Here is a 12,943-nt window from a genome sequence, read left to right as displayed (position 1 = left end):
GGATTGTTGGAGAATGAGTCAACATTTCTTGTTGATGGTCTTCATCAGTTGATGACCTGGAAGTGATTTGTTTAGTATTATATTTTAATGTCTATTTTCAGATTGCATGTAAATAACCATTTTGACATTACAAGCAAATAAATATAATTCCCTCCTGCATGCATGCCGAATAGTTGAAAGTGCAAGATCGCTGGACATAATTGTAAGCATATCCTGAGTTATAGTACTCGCCTTTACAGAGGTGAAGGAGACAACTAAAGAAATAGATATGCTGCTAAATAAAAAATGATCCACATTGGAAGAAAAAAAAATAGGTTGTTAAATTACATTTTAATAAAAAGGTGGTACAAAAAAAGTGAGGAAAAAAAAAAAAAACATTAAAAAAAAAAGCATTTCTACCAACAATTCCTACTGACGGCTATCAATATCACTTTGTAGCAGTGTCTAAAATATTCAGTGAGCCAACAAAAGCATAATTTTTATCTAATCATTTGTTGTTTTTCAGTTAAGGAGGTTTTCTTTTGGGAAATATGATACTTCGACCTTTACACAGACACTATGTTTGCAGTTTTTACTTCTAACATACTGTATGAATACTATCTGTATTTCTGTTCTTTCAGAGTTTTACAGGCAGCGCTTTAGCTGCTTTGGTCAAGGGCCTTCCAGAAGCTTTGCAGAGGCAATTTGAGTACGAAGATCCAATTGTGAGAGGGGGAAAGCAGTTGCTTCACAGTCCTTTCTTCAAGGTAATGGGATAGCCAAGAGAAGAAGCTACTCCGTTTCTCCTAAGGCCTCGTTCAGGGTGCAGGCTTCGGAGAGAGGGCGTGCTGACGTGCGTGCGGGGCCGTGGGATACAATGTATTTAAATTGAATACTGGTTGTCAGGGTAGCAGCTGCCCTGTCTCCGAAGTAGGGAGTTGACGCTGGCTATAGTTTCAATAAACAAAAATTTCGTTTTTTGAAGCTGCAGCAGCGTCACTGGGACCTAGGCAGCCAATGAAATCATTCTTGAGAATGATTTCAAGACTGCAACTTGGATCCCTAACCTGCCGTCTGTAGCCCCCTCCCCGCCTCCTCAACTCCTAAAAAAGTCTGCTGGGAGGATGAACACACATCGCCCAGCAGACTGCCGCCCTCCCTCCCGAACGCCTTCCCTCCAACTCCTGCCTCTGGCACCCTGAACGAGGCCTAATGCTGCAGATGCATGAACATGAAGAATTTGCGTAAATCTAGTATTGTCAACTTAATTTACTGTGATTAAGAGAAAATGTTACAGCTCCAGTGAGGCGGCAGGGAGAGTATGTAGTTGAGCACTACAGTAAGGGTTTTAAAGGAAGTCGGACATTTTCCACGTTCATAAATGAACATTTAAAAAGGTTTCATTTATGTCCAATGTTGACCGCATCGAACTGTTTATTTTGCACCTTAAATGCTTAATTCCTCCTACAGTGCAGCCTCATGTAACATTGAACTATTTTTACTTTTTTATTTCATTGTAAGATACTCTTGTAACGGAAGTCACAAATGCCTAAAGAGAATTAAGAGAGATCTGGTATATTTTTCATGCATACATTAAAAAATTTTTTTTTTAGGTGCTTGTTGCCCTTGCTTGTGACCTTGAACTGGATACTCTTCCATGCTGTGCGGAGACCCACAAATGGGCATGGTTTAGAAGATACTGTATGGCTTCAAGAGTTGCAGTAGCACTAGACAAGAGGACACCCCTACCTCGTCTCTTTCTAGATGAGGTAAACATTTTGGAGGGAGTGTTTGGTAAAGGGTTCTATGTTCTCTTGTGCAACTTGAATTAACGATGAAATAGTATGTTATGCGCCTTATTTTTATTTTTTATTTTTAATAAAATAAAGTGCTTTTACAAAAATTCTGTTTTGTGAAGGTGGCAAAGAAAATTCGTGAATTAATGGCAGATTACGAGAACATGAACGTTGTCCATGAGAGCCATGAGATTTATAAAAGAGAACAAGATGAGCAACTTGTACAGTGGATTAACCGGTTAGTATTAATATTCATTAATATTTTGTAACGGTATAGGAAAAATGAGAGATGTTTAAAAAAAAAAAAAAAGTAGATATATCTTCTATTTCTTGAGTGTCCACCTCCCGTTTCTTAACAATTACGAAAGACCATGGTTCTGTACTCGTCCAGTTGCTAAGCCAAACTTCTTGGGTATTCAGATTTCAATATTTTTCATGCATTATTTTCCCTTCTGCTTTCCCTGTAGACGGCCTGATGACTGGACTTTGTCTGCTGGAGGTAGTGGAACCATCTATGGTTGGGGTCACAATCACAGGGGGCAGCTTGGGGGTATTGAAGGTGCAAAAGTGAAAGTCCCGACACCATGTGAAGCACTAGCCACTCTCAGACCAGTACAGTTAATTGGAGGAGAACAAACACTATTTGCTGTCACGGCTGATGGGAAGGTAATGACAATGAGTGAAACGGCAACTTTAGCAATGCAAAGATTCATAGTGCAACAGCAAATGTTTTGGCGTCTACTTTCCCCCCTACCGTACGAACTCTTCAAGGTGACCACAGGCTTCCACAATGCTCAAGGTGTTTTCCCTTTGGGGAAAAAAAAAACCGTGATCTTTTCTCTTTCAGTTGTATGCCACAGGGTACGGTGCTGGCGGGAGGCTGGGAATCGGTGGCACGGAATCGGTGTCCACACCCACACTGCTGGAATCCATTCAGCATGTGTTCATAAAGAAAGTGGCGGTGAACTCTGGTGGAAAGCACTGCCTGGCACTCTCCTCAGAAGGAGAGGTATATTCATGGGGAGAGGCAGAAGATGGAAAACTGGGACATGGAAACAGAAGGTGATGTGAAAAAAATGCGAATTCTCATTGTTTCTTGTAGCTAGGGATAAGTGATCCTATTAAATAACTTGATATGGAGCGCGTAAACCTTTGAGAAGAGATCCAGAAAACACCTGGGTACAGTTGTAGAGTGGGTATTTTCAGCAGTTCTTTTCTTGTAGTTTTTAGTCATGGTTTGTGTATTTTCCCATCAGCCCTTGTGATCGTCCTCGTGTCATTGAGTCCTTACGGGGGGTAGAAGTGATCGACATTGCTGCTGGAGGAGCACACAGTGCTTGTATCACTGCAGCAGGAGAGCTGTATACTTGGGGCAAGGGAAGATATGGGCGACTTGGGCACGGGGACAGCGAGGATCAGCTAAAGCCTAAACTGGTGAGTTTAGTCAAGGGCCACATTTTGGTTTTACTACCTTTTTGCCCCCTCCCTACGAACGTACAATGATTCAGTATGAGCAAAATGTCAAACTGTTTTCAAGGTTAGTTTGCCACCTAGACAGCCTTAGGTTAACCTCCTGCATCTACGAGCAGTATCCTGCCAGAATCTGAAGCCCCCTCAGTTGACTTGTGTCACTATATTCACACCTTCTCAAAACCTTGTGTTACAGAACTTGCATAGCGTTATTAATTATTTTTACCTATGGTCTCTGCAGTCTATTCATTAAAAGGCCACCTGGTTTTTATTATCTGACATTTTATAAGCATTTTCATTTTGTAGCATGAACAGCTAAAAAGGGAAGCATTCTCTAACCTCGTTTGTTTTACCCATCTTCTGATATATTTCATATATAGTGCAGAATATTTACCAACAATAGTATTGGATGGTTATTATGGGCTTGCAACTGAGCAGTAAACACACTTCTGTTTTCTCCTGTATAGTCATGTCTCATCCCACAAGTACTTAAGAGGCCTACAGAGGGACACTAGAGGTGTTGGTATTCACAAAATGCAGTTTTGCATACAAACTAATCCAAATTCTATGTTTATTTTTAGGTGGAAGCCCTGCACGGATATCATGTGATAGACATTGCCTGTGGTAGTGGTGATGCACAAACGCTTTGCCTGTCTGACGATGATACAGTTTGGTCTTGGGGAGATGGGGATTACGGGAAACTAGGAAGAGGCGGCAGTGATGGATGCAAAGTGCCCATGAAAGTATGTCTATCACTGCGCCAATGTTTGTTGTATTTTTGCGAGTGGATTAGACAAAAATATATGTTGAAAGCATAGAGATAAGTATCTAATACAGCTCCACCCCGTTTTAACGCGATCCGTTACAGCGCGATTCCGCTTATAACGCGGTGCAAGCGTGGCTCCCAATTTTCATATTTCTGAATACTTTACAACACGATTATTGGTATCTTAAATACTTTATTGTACAATGCATACAATTGTACATTATTTCTAACGCGATCCGCTTATAGCGCAATGTGATTCTTTGCGCTCCCCAAGCACAGCGTTATAAGGGGGTTGAGCTGTATATAAAAGGAGGGAAAGTGAACCGGCTACTTTGCAGTGAGCACCTGCAAAATGCGATTGTTTTAGAATTTTATTTATGGCTTCTTTCTGAAAATGACTCTTCGACGTTTAGATTATTCGGCAACAGATACAAGGTCTAAACTTCCATAGTCATTTTAAGTGTAATCCCTGATAGACCATTTAGAAGAGATTAAAAATGTATTATTCCGTTGAGCAGAAATGAAACAGGATGCTGAATATTTATTCTAAAAGCGCTTATAATTTATTTGTATTGCTCAAAAACTGCATTTAGAAACAGGGTTACTTAGTAATGCAATCTAAGTCAATTCCGCATGTTTATCGGAAGCTGGTGATGGATGTGACAGCTGAAGGAGAGGAGCAAAACTCATATTTTAGATGAACAGCCAATAAATTCAGTGTCCTGTACATAAGGCTTCTAGAGTTAATCTACCTGCTGTCTCCCTTGCATTCTAACATGTGAAAGCTAAAAATCCATGAGAAATATTCTGATTATTTTTATTCCCCTTTCTAAATTCAGCAGTTTCTCATATGAATTAAAAAAAAATATTTTAAACGTTAAGAGGTTATTCAAAGTGTGGGTCTTTGTACTTCATAGGAAATAAAAAAAACATAAACCCATCCTTTAAAGGTATAAAATGCCTATTTCTCTTTACAGATTGATTCACTGACCGGACTTGGTGTAACAAAGGTGGAATGTGGCTCTCAGTTTTCTGTGGCTCTGACAAAGTCCGGTGCTGTGTATACATGGTACGTTTATATTAATAATCAATGAGATAATATTACTGCAGCAGAGAATTGCCTACCTATCTCATCCCCCCCCACCCTCAGTTGAGCTTTACATTTTTCTCTCTCCTGTCCCTCCATGTCAGCACATGACATGTGGAAATAGGCTCCGCCCATCTGAAGGTAGGACAGAGACCTCTAACCTGTTCACGAGGACCATTCTTTCTTTATTTCTTTTTAATGAATCGCTCTCACAAAGCTCTTGGCAGCCTCTGATGGGGAGTTCAATCAGGGGCTGCTGTTTTGGCCTGCCGGTCTGAGGTACCACCACAGTGAACACATGCTTTCCAGCTGGGTACCGATAGCTCTCTCCCCCACGCACCTCCTTCAGTCGCATACCTGATTCCTTCTGCTGAAGCCAGAAACTGAGTGCTTGCATGCGTCCTCGCGGGTGCAGCTGCCTTTTGTATATGCACAGGTGCTGGTGATGCCACGTCGGCTGAGAACGGACACACACTCACACACTCGCACACACTCACACTGTTGGAAGGATATCTCTAGTGGGGTTCAGTACTGGAATATCTATTACCCCTCTGTTTCTATGCCATGTCTAACTTCAGTCCCTTCTCTCCTTGAGGACTCTGAAGTCAGAATCCAAAAATATGCTGTTAAAGCTACGCATTTAAATTATACAGTATGGGCTAAAGCGAAAGGCTGCCTGTGGGTTTCCTATGCAAACTGTCAGATATGCCTCAGGATTGCATTACTGGAAGCACCTGCGCGCAGGTGTTGGAGATCTTCAATTGATTTAAAACATCCATGGTAAAAACATTCAAAGAAGCCAAGGAAGAAGCCCTGCAGTCTTCAAGCAAATGTCCCAGACTCATCAGATCCCATGAAGTGGAGTCTAATTTTTCTTGCCCGGTCTCGGAACAAGAGAGTACATCAGATCCATATCTGCATTCATTCTCGGGCAAAGAGGTGGTCAGAGAAGATCACTACAGCTTTAACCTTGACAATATCGACAAGCTGGTTAAAGAAATAGCTTCCAAGCTAGGGTTACCAGAGGAAAAGGAATACCTTAATACCCTGGACAAAATCTTTTACACATCTAAGAAAAAGGTCAGAACTTTTCCGGTTTTTAAGAGTTTAATTGCAAGCAAATGGAAATATCCTGACTGAAAAGCAGAATTACTAATAAATTCAACAAAATGTACCCGTTCAGAGAAGGAAGATTGGGAAAATCCTCCTAAAGTGGATGCCGCAGTATCCACACCTGCAAGGATTTCTATCCTCTTGAAGATACGGCGTCCTTCAGAGACCCAATGGACAAGAGGGTTGATGGTCTACTAAAGAGACAGTATTCCACATTAGGAGCTTCCCTCTAGACCAGCGGTGCGCAATCTGTGGGGCGCGACCCCCAGGGGGGGCGCGAGACTGCCGACGGGGGGCGCGGGGTTTACAGAGGCCCCGCGCGCTTCCCGAAGGCACTTAAATTAAGTGCCGGGGGAGCTGCAGGGCCTCTGTAAACCATACTTACCCGTGTCTCCGGCGGCTTCCTCCCGGCGTCGCCATGGCAACGCGGCGTCAAAATGACGCTGCGAGGTCATGTGACGTCACGTTACTATGGCAACGTGACGTCATTACGCCGGAGCGCGGGTAAGTTGGGGTTGGGGGGGGCGCGGGAGCGAGGGGACAGCCGTCAGGGGGGCGCAGGGAAAAAAGTTTGCGCCCCCCTGCTCTAGACGATTATTGCATCAGCCTGTCTCGTAAAAACAATGAAGATCTGATTTTCCTGTATTCAAGAAGCGGTACAATCCAATCGTGAATATCTCACCAGACATTCCTGAAAGACTGCACTATAATGTCAGTCATTAGAATTTCTCTACAACGCCTCATTTGGTGCAACCAGACTACTATCCAGAACTTGGACAACATCCGTTTCCTCATGCAGAGCTCACTGGCTTAAACCCTGGTCCTTTGATTTTTCATGGAAAAATAAGCCTTTTTTTCTATTCCTTTTCAGGCTAAAGCTCCATTTTTGGCACAGAATTAGAGATCATATTCATGAGGTTACAGGGGAGAAACGTTCATTCCTGCCAGAAGACCCAATTATACCACTTCATCTAGAGCTCAGAGATGGTCCTGATGAAGCTACCTACATGTACCCACTCTTTTCATGTATAAAAGTTCCTAGGGTTTAGCATCTTCAACAGACACTATCCAATTCACAGCCCTTCCCTTTTGGCTTTGCCAGATACTGCCCCTATCACCTACATCAGACAGCAACTAATATTTTTCATCCCATATCTAGATGATCTTTTGATAAGGCCCAATTCCAGAAAGCGTACCAACAGACATGTGACATCAGTCATTCACATATCTCGACACGGATGGTTGAGGTTGACAAACTTCAAAAAGAGACTCGTTCCCAGACGTGCACATTTTTGGGAATATATTTTGATACGGCAACAGCGAAGGTGTACTTATCCCCAGAGAAGAGGCATCCTATAGGGCATCTATGCAGGAAAATAACACGCCTACAACATCTGACGGCGCAACAGTGTCTCTGTCTTGGGAAATGTGGTAGCATTGGTTCTATTCCACCTAAGCAAGCTTCAAGAAAACATTCTGTCCACACGAAACAAGAACATCAATCCCAGAGAACACTGCTTTTGCCAGAAACTTGGGGGCCACTGACATGGTGGACAGCAGAAGTGGTCGGTTGTTAGGCACGATGGATTGGATTCTCTTAACAATGGATGCAGGCTCTTGCAGAGGGCGAGCAAACTGCGAAGAAACATTTGTCCAAGGTGTTTGGACAACGGCGCAGTACTCTAGAGCAACATTCTGGAGATACGTGACTTTCAAAGCCCTTGACATTTTCCCATCTCGTAGGTCACCCGAATGTCCAAGCCCACTTAAGCAGAAATATTATAGACCCAGGAGAGGTCTCTAAATCAGGAACTTTTCGAGCACATTGGTCGCAGATTGGGTCAACCAGCAATACACTTCATGTCAACAGGTCGAAACACCAAATGCCATAATTTCTTTTCCAGGCACAAGAGTGACCCATCAGCAGTAGAGGCTCTTTCCAGAAAGTGACATTTCCTCTGATTCAGAGGCCGTTGCAGAAAATCAAAACCGCTTTAAGACGAGGTTTTTATGTGCAAGTATCAGACACTAGAAAGATAGCAACATCCAAAATCTATTATAGAATTTTATCAATTTTAAGATCCTGGTTCGTCAACAATAACGTGAACCCACAATTGGCTTTGATCCCGAACATCTTCAGGATGTTTCAATAAGTGTCTCAATAAGCACTCATTGTCGTCTTTCAGGATAAAATTGCACACCAAAAGTATATTTAGCAATTCTTAAAGGAAACTGGAGAAATAAGACCTACGATCATAGATCCATTCCCCTACAGGCACCCTTTTAAACCTCTCCATTCAATGGCAATTGAATGGTTAACATTGGAAGCTGTATTCTCATGGCAATCTTGTCCAGAAGTGTGAGTGAATTGAGATCCCTATCCTATGACCCCCTCCCTTTTTTGTATTTTCCATCAGGATAAAGTTGCCTTCAGAACACTACCACATTTTCGCACAAGTCATTTAATTGCATTTTAACTTCTGTCCAGACCACAAAAATCATAAGGAAGAACATCTGTAAAACGTAGACGTTTTGCGAGGGCTAAATGCCTATATCTCCAAACCTGAATCCTTTAGTATATGCATTATATTGGCTATCAGTTTTCTTTAGGTGTGTGTGTGTATAGCTTGGCTAGACATATAACTAAGCTGAAACAGGCATAGGAGGGGCTTATAAGGCCATGAGCCGTTCAGAAGTTTGTGTCTTGCGTTCAGATGTGCAGAGCCTATTCCCTAGTCATGCACTGCCACTGAGGGACCAGGAGAAAATAAAGGGTCGGCAAGTAACATTTCCATTTACAGTGCTCATTGTTTTCTTTGGACCATTCAGTATTTATAATGACCAATTCCTCAAACTAACATGCCCATAAGACAATGTCATTATTGAACTGGTACGTTTATGGCTATTGGGCAAGTGGTCTTCTGCTGTGTTTTTCACTTTATTCCACATCAGGAGTGGAGTGCGAGGGACTATGAAACCCTCTATTTTGAACAGATACATTTTGTCTGGGATGAAATATGATGTACCATGGTGTTTTTATGCGTTTGAAGGTGAATATATATATACTGTACAGCCATTATGTGCATATTAATCGGTGGAGCTGCACTCTGCACAGGACTACATCGCTGTTTAACATTGGAATAAAATAACAGTGGATACTAAAGTTTACTTGAAAATGCGTCTTTGACCTGTTTTTGCTTTTCTACAGTCGTTGGTATACAATTCATATTGAGTGTTTGGTGGTACAGATGCAGCGGCCATTATTGAAACACTTCACGCAGTGTATACCTCTGAATACCCATGTCATGGCGCGGGATTTCTTCCAACCTTACCGCCTTAAGACGCGAGTGCAGACGAGTGCAGAAAATTGCATTTTAGTGTTCTGGTTTTTAAACACCTGAAATTGACACAGTAGCACAGTAGCACAGTACTGTACACATTACGATTCATTAATTTCATTGCATTTAATTGCACACAATCCATGAAATTCAAACAAAGCAGCCGCGATAAACACGTGTGCCTGGGGTGACTGGCCGCGTGGAGTACAGCAGCGCACAAGAAAACGGCGCCGTGATTTGTTAAAAGAATGGCCGCTACATCTGTAATTGACTAACCGTTTCTCTTACTGGTTATTTGTATACCATGCCAACACTTCATTTGTAACACTTTTTTCAAGTGTGTACAGTTTTTGTTCTCTTTCAATATGCAGGGGTAAAGGAGATTACCATCGGTTAGGTCATGGTTCTGATGACCATGTTCGGAGGCCACGGCAAGTCCAGGGTCTTCAGGGGAAGAAAGTTATTGCCATCGCCATTGGATCGTTGCACTGTGTTTGCTGCACTGAAGATGGTAAAATTAAACTAGGAGATTGTATATGAACGAATATCTTGCTGTCTGTTCACAAATCAAAACAAAGGGAACCAGCAGTAATAGAGTAAAAAAAAAACTCGCATGTCCCAATATCGGATTTATTTGAAAATACTAAAGTGTTTCCGTTAGAGAGGGAAAAAGCATAATTTACCAGCTTTATTCTCTTCAAACACATTCACCTAATATTCGGACATATGATTTTCACCATTTTTTTCCTTTTGAGTGCTTGTTTCCCTTGTTTTGCTTTTTGATGCTTATCTTGTGGCTATCCAGGAGGGGGATGTGAGTTACCCTAGCACCTTGTAGCTCTCTTTCTCTATTAGAGTTTTTTTTCTTGTTGTACTCTTTTGGGAGGCATAATAGTCCCAATGTTTCTGCTGATATATGTTCAGAACCTACAGTATTCCATTACAAATGTCTATTTCTCAGACTATGCTAATTTAATAATGTGTAAAAGAGTGACGTTTGCCATATGCTCATGGGATGGCAGGATTCTCCCAGTGAGAATACATTCTGTCTGTGAATAAGTTGTTTTTTTCTCACTATAAAATTGGTGGCAGTTCCCCTGGATAGTAGGTATCATAGCCACTTTAACACTAGAAAAGGCGAGTATTATTATCTGTTCCCTCAGGGATATTGCAGTTTTATTGTTTTTTGGGTCTTGTAAGTCTTTGAGAAGGTTTCTGAATATAATCCTAGAGCTGCTTATGGTAAATGCATCAGACAGGACAATTCAATTTACCCGTAAAGCCTTTTTCATTATTGCCTGCTGGAATCCAAATGAAAGTCTCTTACTTTTGTGGTCTTTCTATGCTCCTGAACAAGCACAAAAATGTAGACACGCTGTGCATGAGCCTTCACAGCTGCATTAGTGCCTTGTGGTGTGCCCTTATGTTTTGTTGAAATCTTAAATACATAGTCAATTAATCATTTTTATATGGGCATAATAAATGGTCTCCAAACATGCTAATTATTCTGTTTCCTTTAGAATTGACACAGATACTAAAGCGCTTAGTGAGTTGAGTCCATTCTTAATGGCTTTTAAAATCTCTGGAAGCCTGCCATCTCCAAGTATATAATATTAGGCACGGCGGGAGGGTGAAGGAAACTGGTTTCCATTATAAATAACCTGCCTGTGCTCACACAATACAAATTGGCTATTTTTTCAAAGATGGTATAGTCATTTTATACTTCTTTAGTATCCACATTTCTATTTTCACAAAACCAAAACGAGCTTGCTCTGTTTTCTAGGAGAAGTGTATACGTGGGGTGATAATGATGAAGGACAGCTGGGAGATGGAACCACCAATGCAATTCAAAGGCCTAGACTTGTTGCTGCACTTCAGGGTAAAAAAATAAACCGAGTTGGTTGTGGATCCGCACACACTTTGGCCTGGTCTACCAGTAAACCTGCTAATGCGGGCAAACTTCCTACACAGGTACGTTGTTAGGGATCTTAAAAGACCTGTTTGTTGTGCATTTCTGCTGACCTGAAAACAATTTTCATTGTATAAGTGAGAAGTGTTTGTACGACCGGTGTGGTAAGGTGCAAATATTTGCTTTGATTTTCTATCATTCATCCACCATTTCGGTATTGCAGACTACATTGTTACTGTGTATCAGAGAAACAAATCTATATCTGTTCTATAATCTTAGATGTTCTGAATGAATCATTTTGCAGTAGTGAAACCTGTGAATATCCCTTTAACATTCGTAACCGAATGGCAGGGCAGAATTAATCAACCCTGTTCATGATGGCTAAATAGTCCTGCAAAATATTGTTTACGTATGAAATAAAAAGGAAACAGCTTTTTTGTTGTTTGCTTGCGGTGGCAGACTGGTGTACTACTGTAATAGCACATAATGTTGTCATTTTAGGTTTAATTTACCAGACTGTACTTTCTCCCCCTCCCCCCCCCCGTATCCCACTTGGGCAGTTTGTCCACTTGAAGAACTAATACCAGTGCACCATACAGTACAATACAGAAAATGGTACATATAGTATAATAAAAAATGTAAAAGGTTTACCCTTTGGCATTTGCAGTTTAATGAGTTGGTGCTAAATAATGTAAGTGTACCCAAGACGTTTAGAAGCAGTATATAATCAATGTTTCACTTTGTCATCGACCGTATTTGTAATCCTTATTTAATGATCTTTGAGAGTAAAGAATAAAAACACCCAGGTGCTAGAGGTGTATAAAGGCTTATTCTAGGGCTGATCGTGTAGCTCTGTGTCATTGCCTTTCAAGCAGGTGATCCCAGTTCCAATTCAAGTGTCAGCTGTGCTACTGACCTTGGTCACGTCACTTTCTCGGGCGCCAAACCTACTTATCAGGGCAGCGACTTATGCAAATGTCTGTGTTCAGCAATGTGGGCATTATTGCCACTAAATAAGAAATATATATATATTTTTATTCATTGTGTAGGTTCCAATGGAATATAACCACCTGCAGGAGATCATGATAATTGGGTTGAGGAATAGATTGCTGTTACTGCATCATATCTCCGAGCTGTTTTGTCCGTGCATCCCCATGTTTGACTTGGAGGGACGACTTGGTGAGACCGGCCAAGGTCCTTCCGTTGGATTTGACACTTTGCGTGGAATTCTCATTTCTCAAGGCAAGGTATGGATGTATCTTAACTTGCAACTACAAAAAAGTTATAATGATGGAACGGCTTTTCTCTTTGATTTTTTTGTTGTTGTTGGAAGGTCGTTTGCAGACGCTCTGGAACATTATTGTAGGACATAAGGTTCCATGTAGGTGTAAGATATGACCTGGGCCTCCCAAACGCAAGTGGTGGTGTTTGCAAATCTCCACTTACAACAAGAACAATTTGGGAATATGCCAGTGTTTGTACATT

The 12,943-nt window shown here is 41.4% G+C and overlaps 1 protein-coding gene across 4 annotated transcripts in view; it reads left to right on the top strand.

Annotated features, from left to right (window-relative positions):
• Nucleotides 1-12,943, top strand: part of HERC2 (HECT and RLD domain containing E3 ubiquitin protein ligase 2) — a 149,276-nt gene that overhangs the window by 109,781 nt on the left and 26,552 nt on the right. For all 4 annotated transcript variants that reach the window (XM_075590569.1, XM_075590570.1, XM_075590566.1 and 1 more), the window contains 11 exons: nt 621-746; nt 1,593-1,748; nt 1,898-2,013; nt 2,243-2,441; nt 2,623-2,837; nt 3,032-3,209; nt 3,827-3,988; nt 4,989-5,080; nt 9,921-10,060; nt 11,333-11,520; nt 12,508-12,705. In XM_075590569.1, the coding sequence (XP_075446684.1) occupies nt 621-746; nt 1,593-1,748; nt 1,898-2,013; nt 2,243-2,441; nt 2,623-2,837; nt 3,032-3,209; nt 3,827-3,988; nt 4,989-5,080; nt 9,921-10,060; nt 11,333-11,520; nt 12,508-12,705 (1,770 nt within the window). The remainder of the gene's footprint in view (nt 1-620; nt 747-1,592; nt 1,749-1,897; nt 2,014-2,242; nt 2,442-2,622; nt 2,838-3,031; nt 3,210-3,826; nt 3,989-4,988; nt 5,081-9,920; nt 10,061-11,332; nt 11,521-12,507; nt 12,706-12,943) is intronic.

Source organism: Ascaphus truei, chromosome 3 (assembly GCF_040206685.1).
Source record: "Ascaphus truei isolate aAscTru1 chromosome 3, aAscTru1.hap1, whole genome shotgun sequence".
Taxonomy (NCBI): Eukaryota; Metazoa; Chordata; class Amphibia; order Anura; family Ascaphidae; genus Ascaphus; species Ascaphus truei.
This window is presented reverse-complemented; position numbering and strand designations above follow the sequence as displayed.